A 20,135-nucleotide genomic window follows, 5' to 3' on the forward strand; every position below is an offset into this window, starting at 1 on the left:
GCCGAGGCAGCCACTTCTGCATTTGCATTCTTTTGGTAAAGAGAGCACACACAGGCTACAGCTAGCATATCAGCCACCGACTCGAGCCCGGCAGCTTCTACAGAGCAAAGCTCAGCAGAATCCGTAAACCTGCCCTCTGTTTTCCCTGCCCCTCCGGACAGCCGGGAGGCTTGTGGGTAGCGTAGCCTCACTGCCTAGGATGGAGAGACCCAGGCTTTGTCCCAGGGCACAGCCAGCCCGATAAGGTGGCAGAGCTGGGACTGAAACCGTCCCTTCTAGATAGACTCTGCCTAAATGACTTGCAGAGACCCGTCCAGTAATGAATCAGCGCCCACCATGTGCTGGGTACTCTACCGAGCACTGCAGAGAACGCAGAAGAAAAGGGGGATATGGTCCTGCCCGCTGAGGGTTTATGATCCCTTTGGATGATGATTATTTCCATGATGTAATAACATTAATCATTAATAATGCATTAATAATGTCTTCAAGCTCCAGATAGCAGTCGCCTCCCTCCCGCCATCCCCCATTCCTAACCGGGCCGGTGGGTGGGCTTCCTTCTGCCGAGCCCGCCCCTGGTCCTCCCCTCCCTTCCCTGATGGAGACCCCAGGGCTGTAGGAGGCAGGTTTTAGGAGCACAGGTCTCTGCATCTACACACACACACTCCCACACACAGACACACACCCAGGCCTTCTCGTCCTAACCACCCTTTAATCAGCACGATTCTGACCCCTACGACTTTCTGTCTGCTGGAGGCAGCTCTCCCCCTATAAGCTGTTCTTCAAAACTCTTAGCCTTTCTGCGTGTGCTTGGTGTGGTGCATGAAAAGTCGATTCTCTGTGTTGCTCCCATCTCGAGGGGAGGTCGTGAGGGTTAGCCCTCGGCCGAGGCCACTGGGGGGGGGCCGGGGAGGGCTCCGAGGGGCCGGGCGGGGAGGACGGAGGGGAGAACAGCTTAGCCGGGCGCCCCCTCCCGCACTGGCTCTGCTCCCCTTCCTGGGGGCCGGCGTCCGCGGGCGCAGCCAGGAGACCCCGAGCAGGCCGACGGACGTCTCCAGAAGAGGGTCCTCGTCGCCCCCGCAGGAGGCGGCAGGGCCGGGCTGGGCAGGGAGCAGGCCGGACCTCGGAGCTGGGAGGGCGGCCGAGGGCAGGCTGGTGAGGCGGGGAGCAGCCGGGCGGCCACCGAGCCCGCGTGGCTGACCCTCCCCGTCCTTGCTTCCCCCCCCCCCGCCCCCCGCCCACAGGTGCCCATTCTGCATTTATTCCACCAACCGCCCCGCCGCCATGGAGTGCCACCTCAAGACCCACTACAAGATGGAGTACAAGTGCCGGATCTGCCAGATGGTGAAGGCCAACCAGCTGGAGCTGGAGACGCACACCCGCGAGCATCGCCTCGGCAACCACTACAAGTGCGACCAGTGCGGCTACCTGTCCAAGACCGCCAACAAGCTCATCGAGCACGTGCGCGTGCACACCGGGGAGCGGCCCTTCCACTGTGACCAGTGCAGCTACAGCTGCAAACGCAAGGACAATCTCAACCTTCACAGGAAGCTGAAGCACGCCCCGCGCCAGACCTTCAGCTGCGAAGAGTGCCTGTTCAAGACCACTCACCCCTTCGTCTTCAGCCGCCACGTCAAGAAGCACCAGAGCGCGGACAGCCCCGAGGAGGACAAGAAGGGCCCGGCTCCGGCCCCCAAGGAAGCCGCCGGCCCCGGAGCCCCGCTCCTCGTGGTCGGGAGCGCCCGCCACCTCCTGTCTCCCCTGTCGGTCATGTCCGCCTCCCAGGCTCTGCAGACCGTGGCCCTGTCGGCCGCCCACGGCGGTGGCGGCGGCGGCGGCGGCGGCGGCGGCGGCGGCGGTGGCAGCGGCGGCTGCTCCGAGCCCAACCTGGCACTCAAGGCCTTGCCCTTGAATGGCTCCCCTTTGCGCTTTGACAAGTACCGGAACTCGGATTTCGCCCATCTCATTCCCTTGACGATGTTATACCCCAAGAACCAGTTGGATCTCACATTCCACCCTCCCCGACCTCAGACTGCGCCGCCCAGCATCCCGTCCCCCAAACACTCCTTCCTCGCCTATCTCGGACTGAGAGAGAGAGCAGAGACTGTCTGAGGGCAGCCGGGCTCTGTACCAAAAACCAAGAGACAGAGACAAAAACACAAAACTCACAAAACTTAAACACAACCCCAGCAGATGTACGTTGCTGCAAAACCTACAGACCCGCCCGGGTCTGACCACGTGTACTGTATATCTTTAGTGAGGAATAGAGAATTGGCTCTGTGTGTATACCTATTGCATTGACCTGAAAGCTGCTTTATCCGATCTTCAGAGAGGTGACCTACTGCATCCGTCTACCTTCAGAGGCATGCCTCCCCAGCCACACACTCCCACCCTCAGCCCTTCTCAGTACTTTGAAAGGAAATTCGTCTTGTTAAACCCTAAAGAGAGTGTCCTTAATAGCAATCAGCACTTGTAAGCTTCTGTACCGGTGCATTTTGTTTTCTGTTGGGTGAATGGGGCGTGTGGGCGTTTGTGGATTTGGAAAGAGACAGCCGTGTGTCGTGTGCCATAACATTTGCACCTTCTTTGTACTGGCTTCTTTCACAGGGATGAACGTTCTTGGCCCTCCTGGGTTGTTCATCCACTACAGTCGCACCCCGAGCTCCTTCATTACCTTTCCCTCTCTATTTTGTGGCTACAGAGTGGTAAGGCCTGGTGCTTAGGCGACGAAGGAATGGTAGACATCTCAGTGCTGCCTGAGATTTCCGACAGAGTCCTGGAGACCTTGTGCTCGCATCTCTGGTTATGAAGATGCGAGCCGTTGAGAGCCCCATCTGGGAGAAATAGCTTGCAGCACTGCAGCCAACATCACAAAACTTAAGTGTGTTTTGCGTGTGTGTCCATACGTATGCAGTGTGTATGGTACACACACACAGTGCATCATTTTTTTAAGGGCAGATTATATATATATATGTATGTGATGTATTAAGTCAGTGGTTACCATTTGTTTGCAGGAAAAGAAAAATTGTATGAGTGAAAATTTTTATGGTTGATAAATCCAGCCAAGGAGATTAAAAGGGGTTTGGATAAATTCTGGGTATAAATGCTCAGACTAAAAAAGAAATGGCAGTTTTGCACAGTGCTTTTGGTCTTGCACTAGTTTTTGTTTCTCATCTGCAAAAAAGAAAAGTAAAATAAAAGGAAGAAAATGTACCTTTTTTATGGAAAGAGTAGACTGTATGTTTGAAACTTTTGTCATAACCTCTTTGACATATAACTACCCAACAAAAAGGTGCTGTTTTGTCCTACCGTTCAGTTTATGCCCCTGAGACGTTTCCATTTGTTTGCAGATCGTCAGGCTATAGCGGTATTCTCCACGTTATTAATAATTCTGTATTCCATTTTGTTAACACCTGGTAGATATAACCTGCTAGGAAGCTAACTTTATACTTATTTAAAGCTCTTATTTTGTGGTCATTAAAATGGCAACTTATGTGCAGCACTTTATCGCGGCAAGAAGCATATATGGATTGGTTGTACAGCCCTTTGCTATTCTTAAAAAGTAATGGGTGATTTAAAAAGAAGAAAAGGAAAAGAATCTTTGGCTAAACATGTTAATGGCTTGTATTTTTTAAGACAACAGAATTTCCAGTATGAAACAGGCTGAAGAGCAGGAAGAAATGTGCTTTGTATAATAATGAGAAGTTTGGAATATAAAAGTTTATATATTATTTATCTATTGAAGAACTGGTGTACAGGAGGAATGCTTTCTTACTGCGTTGCTGTTTTTCCATCATGTGTTATCCTAGGGTTGGGATTTTTTTTTTCATCTATTCCACCGGGGGAAAATAAAAGCATCCCTAATTTTCTTCCTCTAGTCAGTTTGCTTCACTGAAAGCTCCCCTTGAAATTGTTACCGTTCTACAGGAAGGAGTCCAGAAGTCTTCTGTCCACACCATGGTCCTCCCTTATACCCACCCTTCCTCCCCCAGACCTAGCAGGTGTGCTACACTTCCCTTGCCAGTCATCCAGCCCTGGCAGACCTGTTTACACTAAGGAGATGTCTCCAGGGGCAGGGAGGCTGAGCCAGCTAGGGCAGGAAGCTCCCGCACCCTGGGTCATCTTCCAGCAGAGACATCTGTTCTTGGCCACGTTTGAAACGTCATTCAACGTCGCCATATCAATGTCTCAGTAAAAGACACTATAGACAGTTATGGACGATACACTCCAAGAATACTGGGCTTATGGGTGGATTGGTTTTTTTAAAGTCACGTCCTTTTCCCCATATAATGGAGAATGTGCCACCTGGCTAATCATGTACTTTCACAATTACAAGTTCAGTGATGACAGGAAAGAGGACCATGGTGATCCCACAGAGGCTGGCAGGAGGGCGAATCCCACGGGAGCGCCAGCAGGTTAAAAACCTGAAGGGTGGCCCTGACAATTAAAACTGCGGATTTTACAGCATGCCACTTGTGCAATACGAGGTCCTAGGGTGAAACTTTCAAGATCAAGAAGGGTGTTGGAAGGAGACAATTGCCGCTCAGATGCTTGCCACTGAACTTGTATTTGAATGACTTAGTCATGCTTAATGTAATTGGGCAACTTTTTTAGCACTTTGGAAAGAGTCATCAATCTTTCTGGTAAATTATAAAAGTTTTCTGAGTGAGAAAAGGTGTGTTTGGAGTTTGTTTGACTTTTTATATTATTATTATTGTTATTAATAAAGAAAAATCTACAGCATTTTTCAGACTCCACCGAAGTAATATGTACCCCTGAATTTGGTTTGCAGTTTGATACTCAGGGAAGGATGTATTCCATAGATATCCTTTCCGTGTAGAACACTAATGTCTTTGAGATAGTCACCTGCCAACTAACTTCAATTCTGTTTTCACTATGCATTCTTCAATGAAAGCTAGCTTATTTTTCCATATAGTAATGCAGTTAGAGTTCTCAGCACTTTCTTCTCTCCTTTTTTTAACTCCTCATATTACGTTCAGATGATCATACTGTCAAGGTTTATGTACATTACTGAAAATTTGTATTGTATAAAGCTTTTTGCATTACAAGGCTGTACAGGGTCATTTTGACAGTAACTGGTATATTCCTTTGCATCTTATGTTGCATTGCCAATTTCTAGTGTATCCAGTTTGGAAGTATAATATACTCTAATTAAAAAAAAAAGTTGGCTATACTCTTGTTTCTTTTTCTTTCTTGGGTGCCATCCTTGGCTACTTGTTAATCTTGCTTTGTTCTGATTTTCACATTTCAGTGTATTTTAGATAAGTTTAGGAAGTGTCCACTACTAGTTATAACTATTGCAAAATGCAAGTTTTGAACAACCATGGTTCTAATGCAAACTGGTATTATGTAAATCACTCACGGCCATTAGGATCGAGAGCATATCCATCAATCAGTACAGCTGCAGGCCGGCTCCTTGCTGAAAATACTCAGTGACATTTAAAAGTGTTCGCCAGCCTTACCCTCTCCTGCTTAACAGCATTTTATTGACCCCAGAGCCATAGCGGGGGGGAAACAGATGAGTAATTCCATTTGTCTTAATGAAGTCTGGCAACTATGAGACTGTAATGAGGGGGAAAATGATATGCTTTGCAAGCTAAATAATAATCTATCCAAATGCAAGTAAGAGTTCTCCATTCAAAGGAAGGTACCAGAGAAAGAAACTGAGCCCAAAAGAGAGAAAGAGAGAGAGAGTGAGAAAGCACACTGATACATTGAAACAACTTTTTTTAAAATCCATTTTAAAGTTCTGTCCCTTAGAGAACTTCCCCATGAATCCTTGATGGCTGGTGAAACATAGAAAGAAGCAAAAGAGAATATTTTGCCTGGTTCACAATTTGCATGCTTCTAAGTATAACGTCCTTGGCTTGTTGGAAGAAATTATGACCTGCTTCACTCTAACATTCACAAAGATCAAATTTACTTTTTTATAAAATGAGGTAATGTAGGAGAACCCACTTTGAAAATGGCCAGTCACTTATCAGACACTATTCTCCCCTTCATTTGTTCATCCAGTAACTGTGTTTAAGTGATTGAATCAAGTTCTCTCACTTGATTCAAATACTCACTTTGTTTGGGGATGGCTGGTATTTATTGAAAATATTAAAGTAAGTCAGACTTCTTGGCTTTTTGCTAGCACTACAGCAGGCATGGTATCTCATCTTGTGTACGTATTCTTTTCCCTTAGATTCCACACCTACCTCACATTTTCCCTTTGGGTGAAAAAAGCCAGAAGTAGAAAGAAAATAATCATCAGTTTGGCAGTTGTTTCCCCTGTTAATGGGCTTCCAGTGGCGTTGAGGAGTGGCTGGGATGGGAGCCATCCATGAGAGGACAGACCTCATCCGCCTCCTTCACTTACCCAGAGAGCGCTGCATGTGGACTCCAAGGCAGTTATGCGGCCCCTGTTTGAATTTAATACCAGATCATATATACTTTTCCTACTGTCGTGTTCAATAAATAAGACTGTAAGCGAAGACTCGAGGCCATGTTTTCTATAACGTCTCTACGGCTGATTGGCCCCATTTGGTGGACACCAGAAACTATCCTTGACCGTTTCATAGAGCCGCAGTGCTGGTCACAGGGGAACAAGGAGAAACGTCAAGGCTTGATGAGCACTGGTACATCCATACCCACAGTCAGGGCGTCACATTAGAACCCTCGCTTGCCAAAGGTCACGTGGGGCTCATGAAGGACTTGCAGGGGAAGGCATGTCTCCTTAGTGGCCGAAACACAGAATCAAGTCACCTCGGTGCTTTCAGTCCTTGGGGAGGAGCTCATACAAAAGGGGAGGGAGGGACGGAAAGGGACAGCAGCTGAGTGATTTCATCTGTTTGAAGTGGGACATAAACGGTCAGGGGGCTCGTGCAAAATAAACAAAATCTCATCAGTTTTTCACTCAGAGAATGTAAAACTGGAATCTTTCCCAACGGTGACTTAGAACCTGTGAGCAAAATCGCAGGATCAGAGAATACTCTTGGGATTTGGACTCCCTTCCAAGGAGCCATCAACCACAGATGTTCAAGAGACCCCAGCCAACACTCTTTTACTTATAGAACTCTCTCAAAACAAGAATCTCACTCAAAGTGAGGTTTATTTTGCAAGTAATTACAATTCACTAAGAAAGCAAATGCCCATCATGCAGGCCCTGGAGTAAATAAAATGTGGCTCTGGGGACCTAGGGGCCCATTCTTCTCCCGTCCAAGGTCTGAATGATATGAGGTTATCAATCAGGGCCTCTTCTTTATGAGGTAGGAGTTCTCCCCTTCATAATTCTTTCTTTTTTTTTTTTTTTTTTTGCGGTACGCGGGCTTCTCACTGTTGTGGCCTCTCCAGCTGCAGAGCACAGGCTCCGGATGCGCAGGCTCAGTGGCCATGGCTCACGGGCCCAGCCGCTCCGCGGCACGTGGGATCCTCCCGGACCGGGGCACAAACCCGCGTCCCCTGCATTGGCAGGCGGACTCCCAACCACTGCGCCACCAGGGAAGCCCCATAATTCTTCTTGATAGCTGGATCTGTAAAAGAGGAAAATGTAAATTCTGCTCATGTTCGTAGGAGCTGCAAAGGAGAAAAGGAAAATCAATTGCTGTATCCCCTTAGGATTCCTTTTTTGATGGAGTTAAGGTAAGTATAGTTAATTCGTTGTCAGTTTTCAACAGAACTGTAGAACTAGAACACAGAATCTATCTCAGTTCATACTTCTAAATTTTTTTCCCCTACAGGTGGCTTTCTACCCTATTTAGTGAGAATATCTGGATTACAGATAATGTTACCCAACCACAAAAGACATTCCCGTGGAGTTTGATCACCCGAGTTTGAAGTCCGACTCGAAAGCACCTTATAAAAAGAAAGATTGAACTAAATGGTCTCTAAGACCCCTTCCGCCCTAACAGATAACATCTAATATACGCAGATTCCACTACTCTTTCTAAACAAGCAAAAGTCAGTAGTCTTTGAAGCAAAAGTGGTCACAGAGCAGAATCCTTGCAGGGCAGTTATAGCAAAAAATGGCACCTCAACATTTTCAAGCCACAACAGACTTAAGGGAGAAAACAATGACTAAAAATACTTTTTTGCCCACTTCAGAGTTTGGGAGGCCTAAAATGTGTCTCTTCTGATTAAACACTAAGTCATCATGCTTGGATTGCCTGCAGTCATCTTGAGGGTGGCTTAAACATATTTTACCAAACTATGGGTACTTAATCTGGTGAGATGAGTTGGGGGTAGCCAGGTGGGGATGGAAAGGTCTTGCCCTGCCCGTCTTCATCTCTCTAACTCTGCACCCTCCTTTTCCCACCACCTGCTTCCAACCTCCTCAAGTGCAGCTGTGCCTGCTAAGCTCCTGCCGACCATGTTTCAGATGTTTTTCTGGGGAAGAGCAAATGGTTTCTTTTAACAGGTAATGAAAGACATTTTAGTTTTAACATAATGAAAGAATATATTGATACTATTCTCATTTTGCCACTTTTTGAGACAGACTCTCAGCCCAAGGACTCTAAGCACATTATCAAAGCTTCCAGGTACTTCCATCGGATAGAAAGGCTCCATGTGTTTTACAGAGACACAGGAAAATAACCGATCTGTCCCCATCATCAGACAAGCAAAACTAAAAGAGTAAACACCGGGCTAGGACCTGAGAAATTTATCTAGGCATCCTCCAGCCTGAATTCTAGAATGATGTCTCTCCAGTCTCAAAGATTTCTAGATAAGAGATGCCATCACTTGGCTTCAGTGTTCTCTTATATTTATTTAACTGCAATTCCAAATTAGTGGTCTACAGACTTCTCAGTGTGTATTACAAAGGACCATCAGGGACTTCCCTGGCGGTGCAGTGGTTAAGTCTTAGCTTTCCAGTGCAGGGGGTGCAGGTTCGATCCCTGGTCAGGGAGCTAAGATCTCACATGCCTCGCGGCCAAAAAACCAAAACATAAAACAGAAGCAATATTGTAGCAAATTCAATAAAGACTTTAAAAATGATCCACATCAAAAAAATCTTAAAAAAAAATAAAAAGACCATCAAGTCCCCTTTCCCCTTATGTCCCACTTCAAACAGAATGTCTATTAGAACATTCTCCATGCAATGGGTTTAATCAGCATTTGTAGCCTCTCTCTCTCTCTCTCTCTTTTCTGGGTTCCACTAAAAAGCTGAACCCTGACATTTATTTTGGAAAGAAATTCCAGAAATAAAGGTGGGAAACTAGATGAGTGAAGCAAGTAAGAGGGGAAAGCCAATCCCAGGGCACATCGGTGAGCTAGTCATTGTTGTGAACAACTGGGATGCAACCCGTCTGGGAAACCTCATGCGGAGCTGTGTAAATGTATTTCAGAATTGACAGCCCAAGGGAGAGAAGGGAGAAGGGGCTGGAGTAGCCACAGAGAGTGTTAACTCCCTTGCACTTCCAGCTTTGCCCATGATTTGCAGTGGCTGAGTAGGTCCCCACAGACAGCCACAGAGATGGCAAAGAAGCCAGTGGTGCAGAAAGCAAGAGCGGCTTGGTGAAGCCGAGGGAAGGTGCTGTCAATCACACCTGGCCGTAGCTGGTTGCTACAGCAAAGGCTGGAGTAATAAGGTGAGTTTGTGAGACGCAGAACAATAGGTGTCTTATAAAATGGTCATATTTGGCTTAAATGTTGGCGTCACTTTAGCCTCTAAACCAACGTTGGCTACACATCCAACCTATTAGGTTAGCTTGAAGCTCTTCTCCTTTCCTCCACTGGGAGCTGGGCAGAGACAAGGCAGTGTTGGGTCATGGTGCTACGGAAGGGAAGATGTGGCATATGAGAAGCAGATAAAGGCCCTCTCACCTGTATGGCGCAGTCTCTTTAGAGTCCTCCCTTCTTTGGGGTTTGGTTTTTGATTTCTCTAACGAGATTGAGCCCTTCTAGGACTTGATTAAGGGGAAATCACTTGACAGGGACATGGGCTGCCTCCCACCTCAGAGAGCCTTGTTGACCTGGGAGAGCCCAGAATGAGGCCAGCGGCGAGGGGCCGTCCCCCAGACTTGGTGGCCACCTCAAGCCCAAGCAAAAGGCATCCTGGTGGCTCTCCTAGGTCCCAACTTCTCGTGAATGCAGGTCCAGCAAAGGGGTTGGTAGCCGGAACTCATTGAGGAATAAAAAAGTTACATTCGCCTGGCATTTTCTTTGTACTTGTATCTCCCACGGGAACCTGGGGCTGAACAGCGAGGTATCTGTCCTCATGGAAAACAACTGACTGAAAATTGAAATGTTCCGATATTTCACCTGTTTCTTTCCATCTCTAACCCGCAACTGGCAGTCCTTTCACTAATGGAAGATTGGGCTAAGCGTGGTTACACAGAACATAGAGAGACTGCATAGAGAACACACACAATACAGATATAAACATTATAGATATGCATTTGTGTGAGAGCATCCAGAAGGAAGACCATGAATTTTCTTATTCTGGAATTCACAATATTAAAAGATAGTACTTTTCAGTTTTCCTTTGTACTGCTGAAAATAAATACAGGTTGATGAAAGAGTAACATATGAAAAGAATAATTAAGGGTCAAAGAAATCTCGTTAATCAGAATATGCCCTTGCCCATCTTTTCTACAATTAAATAAACGGGCATAGCAATGGGTCATCACCATGCTATCAGTCAAGGTCCCGTCTCTTTATGGCATCAGACAATAGACATGGCAGCAATCACTGGATATGCAGGAGTCTTGGTTATGCAAAGAGGCCAATGTGTCTTTTTAAATGGGCAGAATAATAATTTCCCGTTGATGAAGGACTTTACAATTTGGCGTGTCTGCCCGTGAGGAAGGCTAAATTGTGTTTACGCGTGATCTTGTGTCACGGGATCCTGCCTTTAAATATGAGCTCCTCACATTACCCATAATCCACCGCCTCCCTCATTATTATTCTCTGCACCTGTTCCCCACAACCTAGAGTTTCCACCCCAGTTGCCATGTTCTAAAGCAAGCCCAAGCCCATCCGACCAATCACTTCTCCCCGCAAACCCCAGACTCCGCTTCCACTCTAACCTTGACCAATTTCTCTCCTTTTCATTCGTTATTTAGTGAGCAACCAATATGTGGAAAGTCATGTGCTGGCAGCTGGTAAGAAACAGAGATAAAGTAAGATACATTCCCTAGCTTTAAGACATTTACCAACCCATAGAAGAAATGCACGTTTGAGCAAATGCATTATAATACCAGGAAAAAGTACTCATAAATTGCTATAGAAATATTGAATAAAGAGTGACTACTTCCAACCAGGGTGACAGGAGGCTTTGTGGGGGACGGAGCATGCCAACTGCAATCTGAAGGCTGAGTGGGATTCTCAGAGGCGGGAAAAGTGGGGAGGGCATTCCAGATTGAGAGAACAGCTTGAGGAAAAGCAAGAAGGTGAGAAACTGCATGGTGGGTTCTGTTGTGCTAGAAGATTATAATGAAACCAAACAAAGCCAGCTTGTGCAGGGCTTCGAATCCCTTGTTAAGGATCCTGAACATCTAAACGACTCTCTAGTTAATAAGAGCTAAGAAAACATTTTGAGGAGGAGAATGGCAGGATCTGACCTGTGTTTTAGGAAGATAATTCTAGCAGCGCTGCAAAAGGAGGACTCGAGAGACAAAAATGAACCAGAGAGATGTGGTAGGTTCAAATATCCTGAACTGAAGCCACCATGTTCTCCCTTAAATCTGCCCCTTAACCATGTGTTCTTTAGACCAATAAGGGCACACCCACCCTCCAAGTTACTCGAGCTCCAAAACTTGGGGTCAGCTTTGCCTCCTTCTGTCTCTCCTCTTCCTTTCTCTTCCTCCCTTGCTTTGGACCGCTAATCCATCAAATTCCTGTTCATTTTATCTGCCAAGACTTGTATGAATCTCTCCTGTATTTCCCCTCTTCACATCTTGGCGCAGGTCCTCGGCATCCTTGCCAGGTGTCTCACAATAATTTCCTCTCTGAACAGGACATTCTCGGGTAGAAAAGCCTGTGAAGAAGGTATTCTAGAGATTGGAAGAAAGTTCATGATCAGACTTGTAGACACAATGGTGGTATCTGGAGCCAGCGGCGAGGGTGACTACACGATGGCAGCAAGAGCAGCAACAACAAAGGCACCAAAGACAGAACCCTGGGAGACGCCAACTTTACAGGGGGAGGAGGCCACACAGGAGACCAAGGAGCAACGATCAGAGAAGTCACGGCCAAGCACAGCACTTAGAAGGAGCCGCGGGAAGAGGGCCACATATGCAATTCCACAGAAGGTTAAGGAGGCCGAGGTTGAATTGCACAGCCTTTACCGATTTGCTGGTCCTCGGTGATCTTTCAGGATGCAGTGTCCGTGACAGTTTGGGGGTGGAAATCAAATTCCAACAGGTTAAAGAATGAATTGATGGTGAGCACCTGGTGACAAGGAGAAAAGTCTACTCTTGTATGAAGTTTGGTAGTGAAAGAAAAAAAAATCATGCGTGCCTCGTACTTGCCCAAAGATGTCAAACCATCCCTTCCCTCTCAGGGAGATCTAACCTGTCCCCATCCCTACTTCGCAGTCCTTCGAAGAGAAGAGAAAGTTGCTGACCTTACAATCCCAGCCGAGCTTCAAACCAATTTTCCTCATCATTTTTGGTATAATTCATCCTGTGAAGTGCATGTGGTCTGTCTTCACACCATCCCTGCTCTTGCTATATGCCTGGACCAGTTTCTGTCAGTCAAAGACATCTGCAGGAAATGGGCTGCATGGGTAAAATTTAGTGGTACTTCTCCTAAATACAAGAGTCTGGAGAATTGCAAAAAAAGAAAAATGGTCAAGGGATGGAAAGCCACCCCCCACTACTGTGGCCAGAATGATAAAATAATAAGGATTCCAGTGCGAAAAGATGAAGGCTTAGAAAGGAATATGATAGGTCTCTTAAGCGACATGATGGGGGGGACTTCCCTGATGGTCCAGTGGTTAAGACTCCGCGCTTTCACTGCAGGGGGGGACAGGTTTGATCCTGGTCGGGGAACTAAGATCCCACATGCAGTGCAGCCCGGCTAAAAAAAAATAAACAAACCACGTGATGGATATGGCCAGAGAGGACAGACTCAGTCACCAAATTCCAGAAGATTAGACCTCAGGGGTAAATCCTGAAGCTTAAACGTGATTGTTTATGTTGGAGCCCTGGTCTCATGCTACCCTGACTGTCATTTTCTGATGCGTTGCAAACCCCACCTTTGTGGAGAGCAGTGGGTCTGCAACCCTTGTGGGATGCACACCACTCAGCTGTGCTAAAAGAGCTACAACTCAGTGATCCCCCCCCCCATGCCTGCTGCCAACTCGCCAACAGGAAAAAAATAACCCTCATCAGACATAATGGAAAGTAAGGTATGGGGTTTTATGAGCTGGAAGTGAAATAATCTGTTTCTTATTAAATATCATGAGAAAATTATTAATTCATGCCAGAAACACAAATATAAATATTATCAAATTGAAAGCGTTTATTCTGAAGGAGACCATCTGGCAGGGCCTCATAGACCACACTATGACAAGCAGAGTGTATGTGTCACCCTGGCGGGCTCTTCCATTAAAGCAGTGAATCCAGAGGAAGTGAAAATGGAAGGGTTTTTAAGGGGAGTACTTTGCAGTAATGACATCTGCTAGATACTTATCACATGTTTCTCTAGAGGTGGGCCAGCTTGTACAAATGCTATTATATGAAAACTTAAATTTTCAAAACAAGGGGTAGTGATTATTTCAGAACCTCTCCCCTTAAAATTGGATTCTCTTCTTGGGTACCAAATTCCAGAAGAGTATATACCTGCAAATGTATAAAGCATTCATTGTTTAAAGTAAATGTAGGAGGGAAGATGAAGGAAAATGTAGGAAAGAGAAGACACAATTATAGATGAACCAAAAATTGAAAATACAGAATCCTGAAAGTATAAAGTAAATGCATGGTTCTTAATGCAGTTTTAAAAACCTCACACTGTCACTTTTTTGCAGGAAGGCAGAGGGATATCTATAATTTGGAAAACATCCCCGTCTCTGGAGACAGATGGAACACTGGTTACACACAAAGTGGAGGAAACCCTGCACTCCAGAAAAGAAGAAACGCTGATGGCAGCTTGAAGAAATGCCCGATTCCCTTGAGGATCCATGCAGACCGTTTACATCTGCCTGCCCTACATTCTCAGAAGACTCTGAGCTTAATTTTGTTCACATCTTCTGCCTTCACTTGCTCCAAGGTGCTACTGTTGGTTGAATATCAGTGCTGTGTTGGAACCTTTCCCAAATCTCTCTCCTCTATGTCACAAATCAAGTCTGGTGGGGAGTCCTAGAGAATCTCTGAAGAACAATTCCTCAGTCTAGAATAACGGAGGTCAGCAGAGCCGACCCCGATGGGCTCCCAGTACTTGAGAGTTTATTCCCATCTTGGCCCTAACTCAAGACCACCAGCCATCCACCTACCAAAGTTCAATCGCTACATATGGAGTCATCTGAAAAGGGCCACATGACACATCAAAACAACATTAATAGGATATACTGCATTCCTACTTACTTAGGCGTGTCTCACATGCTAGTGTGAATGCCAGCATCTATCAACGATGAGCTCCGTATCTGTCAGGGGTTTTGAGGCTACATGGTAGTTGGGGTTACTCAAGCCCTAATTACCTTTTACAGATTACATTCTCTTCTCTTACTGTCTCTTCATATCAAACACTTTAGTGTGTATATTAGAAGTCGAAGAAACGGCCCCCATGCAATCCAAATCTCCTAGGAGAATTTGGAACCTCAGTGTCAACACCTGTACTCCTCATATTTTTAAACGTTTAATAACTATCCATAGTCCTTTTCAAAAGGTAAGACACGCACCTGATAAGTAAAAACCAACCCAATGATTATGTTTCAGGAAGAATAATTTTGTTTGCATCTTCTGCTTTTCCTTTGCTCAAAGATCCTCTGGGTTGAGCCTTTCCTAAATCTCTCTCCTGTATGCCCCATACAAACTCCAATGGGTGGACTGAGAGAATTTATGGAATGAATTCCTCAGGCTAGAATAGTAAGCTTCTGGGGGTGGGGCGGTGAGGCGGGGGAATGGCAGAGCTTCATACACCAGACCTTAAGCCAAGGGTCCTGACCTGCTATAAGCTTGGCCACTGTTCTGCCATGTTTGTCCAAATTTATGATCTATTCAGGACAGCTCATTTAGTGACAAATTAGATTACAGGAATGAGGGAACAAACTATTTGCCTATGCTTCTTATAAGCTATTCGTCATAAAAAGGAACATTTAGGTAGGTAGTTGAAGGATGAGTAAGAGAGAGAGAATGAGAGTTACAGAGAAATGGCAGGAATTTGGAGCATCTAATGTCATTTCCTCATTATATAAAAGAAGAAACCGTGGCATGTACGGGGTGGGGGAAGGTCAGAGAGGAGAGAGAGAGACAGAATGAAACAAAGATACTTGCTTAAAAATTTATAAAAATAATCATTTTTCTATAAGTCATATTAACCCAAGGCAGTCTTATGGTTCAGTTTCAGCATCAAATCCCAGAAAAACAGTCCCACAGAAAAAATATAATTAACAGCAATTCAAGTCTTAGCCTCTCCATAAATCACCAAAGAAGGGAGTACATTCTTGATATCCAAAGAATGTACTTTGGATACAAGTACATCCAAAGTATATATATATACTGTATATGTATATCCAAAGATTTAAAGATCTTCTTAGGATATTTTCCTCACCTCATTGACAATGAACTCCTCCAAACTTACTCTTCTCACTCTCTCTAGAACCCCTTAAAGTTCTGCCCAATGTTCAGGCCACATAGCCACTTCTCTCTCCTCCTCAGAACTTTTATATACATCAATTTAACCTTTCCGGTTTATTCCTCACCACCCCACATCCTAGAACTAAACGTGTGGGCCTTCAGATTGAAAGAGCCTATCAGTATCAAAGAGGATAAACTTAAAAAATAAACTCACACATAGAGACATCATAATAAAACTCCAGAACACCAAGGTGGAAAAGACAGTGCTAAAAGAGTCTACAAAGGAGTGAGTGAGATCAACCACAGAAGTTTCAAGAAAATAATGGAACAATAGCTTAGAAATGCTCAGGAAAAATGAATTTGGACTTAGAGTTCCATAACAAGCCAAACTAACACTGGAGATGAAAATAAATTCTCAGGAAAATTTATTATCCACAGACACTCTCTGGTGGAGAAAGGAGAAGAACAAAGGAAAACCTACCAGAGAATGTACTCCAGCCAGAAGAAAAATGAATCCAAATGACAATGAAGGGGTAAAATTACAAAAATTTTATTTTTGTAATTAAAAAGTAACTTTTGAAAAGATTGGGGAGAAAGAAAAATAGGAAATACAACTTAATTCTTTACTTTTATATCCAGTCCATTTTACCTTTGTATAATATGTCATCACAGTTTACAAAATGCTTTCAGATAAACTGTCAGTAGCCACAATCACAGGACCTACAAAAATATGTTTTAAGAGGAACCATGTTGGAACAAATAATAATTCCAATAAAACCTGGAATTGCCCTTCCTGAGGGTGGTAATGCTCTTCTTGCCATGGAAGCTGACTGCCTTGCACCAATCATCATGAGGATAATAATAGTGGCTCTGAGGAGGGGTGGTGAATGTCAGGTTTAGCAGACTGTTTTTCTTACTCTGCCTGCCAAGTTGGACTAGATTATGAATTGGTAGGGAAGGAGCTCAACAGAAGTAAGAACTATAAAATTTCAGACCAGCTGATGCACCGAAAAGGGACTCGTTAGACGCTCAGGCTATGAGGGCTGGGGCCAGGATGTAGCCAAAGGGACCCACTCTGTGCAAGAGGCCTGCTAATAAAAGATCATAGGCTCCACAAAGGCTTCTGTTGAGAGGTCTATGGTGCTATTGCCTATGATGACACACACGATGAATTTAGGGCTTGGAATCTCTCGCTTGAACTTTTTGACGCCATTCCGGTGTGTGCCAGAGGAAGAGCAGCTGTTGAAAAGCAAACATTTTCCTGTCTCTAAAAATAAAATGCTGGCAACACTTCAGCCCCCTGTGCCAAGATCTGGCCCTTCCCAGGATAAACAATAGGTGGCCAAGCTGATCAGAGGCAGGCACTGAGCCCCAGGTCCAGCCTGGAATGCCTAGGTGCGGCCATGTGCAGCTGTAAAGCTAGAAGCCAGAGGGGGCCCTCCCTTCTCCACAGCTGATGGAGGGCAGCTCCAGCCCCCCAGCCAGGGACCAGTTGCGGCAGACTTGGGTTACACCAGAAACCTTGACGCAGCTGAGGTCATAGAACTCCCACCAACCCCTGCCCTCACAGCCCTGGGGTGCACAGTGACGGATCTGAGGGCCTGTGAGATCCTGTCCAGAGAAAGTTCCCTATGAAGGAAAGTTTCATAAGGATCTATCTGCATTCATCACTCAGGGCTGTGGCCATCCCCTGTCAAAACCCATCATGCCCAGCTGAGAGCCCTCACCTGCTAGACACAGGCCCCATAAACCAACTTAGTGTGGAGATGCTATAATAACTCATGCTTCCCACTCTAATTCCCTCCCAGCTCATCAAATGCTTCTACAGCACTGTTCCAGCCCCTGTGCCTTGTCGTTAGGGTTCAAATCTTCCCGAGACCATAAGCTTGGCTTTTTGCTGGTTTGGGGAGTTAAAAGGGCTAAGAGGGGGTTAAGGGAAGAGAGGGACTAAATACAGCAAATATTTGCAGACACAATCACTCCAGAAACATGCTTCAGTGGAACAGAGTGTAGGGCCGACCCAGATGATAGATGTCACTCACCCAAGTGTCATGTCATAAATAAAACTGAATGAGCCCATTCTCCTGCGGAACCAGAGCGATGCCTTTCACACTATAAATATTTATGTAGTCATGGTCCTTAAAAGACTTTATTTTTCCAGGTAAGTAGACTTTAATGACAAAGTTAAGCAGAGCTTTTCCCGCCATTACAGAATAGTCGCTGAAGCTTTTCAACGGGTATTCCACGGAAGGGAAAAGAAAAAGAAGAAAAGGAAAAAATAAGGCTCCTTCCCAGGAGGCTGCTGCTTGGAGATCTCATTTATGCCAGTCCAGGTTCATTCTCATTCAGAAAGTGACAGCCGTCAATGGGGTGGCGGAAACCAGAGGAAGCTCTATCGGACTCCTTCGGCCCAGGCCTGTGTGACGAAGGGAGCACAAGAAGATACACGTCACCCAAGTTCAGACCCCTCCCACCACCTCTGCCAGGTGAGGCCGGCTCCTTACTGCTCTCAGCTCTCTCTGCCCGCCTTAGTAACAGAAAAAATGTACACCTCAGCCCATTACTCTGCTCACTGGAGAAGCATTCTCAGAACGTGAGGATGCGTGTCTGGGTGTCTGGGAGTGTTCATGTCAAGTCCACCACTCCTGCTTTTATCTGCTCCTGGTTGCTTGAAGCAGGGCACCCCAGAAACCCTGCCAGCATCTGACCCGCTTTTCCTGCGCTCTTCACCTCACACCCTCCGCCAAGAGCAAACCCCCCTTGGGCTCCCAGCAGCGCTGTCATACGCCCCTCCTCCAAGGCACTGTGGCAATCCTGCCACCTGGAGCTCGGGAGCCATTGTCTCCACAACAGTTCATGCTAATTTTCATGTCACTTTGCAGTTTACTCATCTCTTCAATGAACCAAAACCCTAGCCCAAGTCCACCAAGCCAGTTTCTTTCCCAGGGCTGGCCTTCTGCCCGGGCTCCCCTCCCCTCCAAACCTCAGGGTGGCCTCTGCTATGTCAGCCTGAACTGGCCTCTCTGGGAAAATTTGATGATCGTTTGGTTCTAGTCTCGGGAAATCTTGTTTCACCAGGAACAAGAGTCTTTGGTTTTGTGCAATGAGTCTCAGGCCGCCTTGATCATGCCTGTCTGGGGAGGCTGGGGCTGCCATGTATGGTCCTCGCTCTGTGCCACCCACCTCTCCGTGTAAGTCGCAGCTCTTTGCCAGGACAGCCTGAGTCATGAAACAGCACATTCCTTACGCGTTGGATAGTCTTTCCTTGCTATTACTTTGCTTTTGTTTTATGCAGCACCTGGTTTCATTTAAAAAATTCAAATAAAATCTCATGGTCGGGGCTCAGGTGGGGTGGGGGGGTAGGAAGGAAAGAAAAAAAGAAAGGAGTGAAGCCTAGGTTAGGGGAAGGAAGAAAGGGCTGTAACTCCCCAAATAGGCAAGACCCAGAGCAGGACAGAGAGTGAGGGGCAGAGTAAAAGGCAGGGGAGAGAGCGAGAGACAGGGAATGTGCTAGAACTGAACTGAATTTGATCAGTCATTTTTCTGTATGTGATAAAGCACATGACGTCAGTCTCCTCCCCAAATGAGGCCCCAGGTCTCAGTTAGTCCTTTACTCATAAACCATGGGATCTTCTGTAAACCCCTACACTTTTTGAGTCTCCTCAATAAACTGACAGACTTCTTTTTGACGAATTCTAAGGAACTTTCCAGTTACAACACTATGATTCTACGAACCTATCTGTTCCCTTTTTTCTTAGACCACAAACCCCAACCCATGTGTATGGGAATATTTTTCCAGAGGCTAACATTTGTTTTTTTGTCTTTAGGGGGCAGAGGAATGGGGGACAGAAAGGGAGAAGGTGTAGACCCAACCGTATAAATGTTTCTGGTCAAACTGAATTTCTGTGGCCAGGTTATTTTGTAAAATCATCTGTAAAGCTGTTCACACCGGGTTTTAGAATTTAAAGAGTATTCCATTAAGCTATGCTTTGCATTCCGGAAAAAAAAAAAACCCAAACACAAACACTGAAAGAAAGAATGAATAAATACCTATTAACATAGAGAACTGTGTTTTCTTGGAGTAGTAAAACGTATTAATTACAGCACAAGGCCAGGACCCTTAGGTATTTAGACCTTCAACAGAGGCCGTCACCTCCCTCTGCCCGAGATCCTCTCCACGAGGCTGGCCAGGGCAAAACCCTGAAGGTTTCTGAGTGGCTCCAAGGCAGCATTCCAAAGCACGGTTTGGAGACCTTAAAAAAAACCATACGAAGGGATCCCGGGAATCAGACCAGATGGCTTTCCGGGAAGGTATTTAGCCTAACTTGGGCTAAAGAACAAAAATAACCACTAGGAGGTTTGGGAAGGCGGGGGGCGGGGGGGTGGGCACGGGTATGT

General features: G+C 45.8%; 1 protein-coding gene across 2 annotated transcripts in view; it reads left to right on the top strand.

Annotated features, from left to right (window-relative positions):
- The window catches only part of ZNF827 (zinc finger protein 827), a 146,535-nt gene extending 139,295 nt beyond the window's left edge, over positions 1-7,240 (top strand). Inside the window, exon 13 of one of the 2 annotated variants that reach the window (XM_022599756.3) lies at positions 1,242-7,240. In XM_022599756.3, coding sequence (XP_022455464.1) covers positions 1,242-2,109 — 868 coding nt within the window. In that variant the 3' untranslated portion in view covers positions 2,110-7,240. The remainder of the gene's footprint in view (positions 1-1,241) is intronic. The other variant, XM_022599758.3, reaches the window with a different exon arrangement.
- Positions 7,241-20,135: the final 12,895 nt, after the last annotated feature.

Source organism: Delphinapterus leucas, chromosome 5, assembly GCF_059928025.1.
Source record: "Delphinapterus leucas isolate spDelLeu-1000000601 "Yukka" chromosome 5, BTC_Dleu_Yukka2, whole genome shotgun sequence".
NCBI lineage: Eukaryota > Metazoa > Chordata > Mammalia > Artiodactyla > Monodontidae > Delphinapterus > Delphinapterus leucas.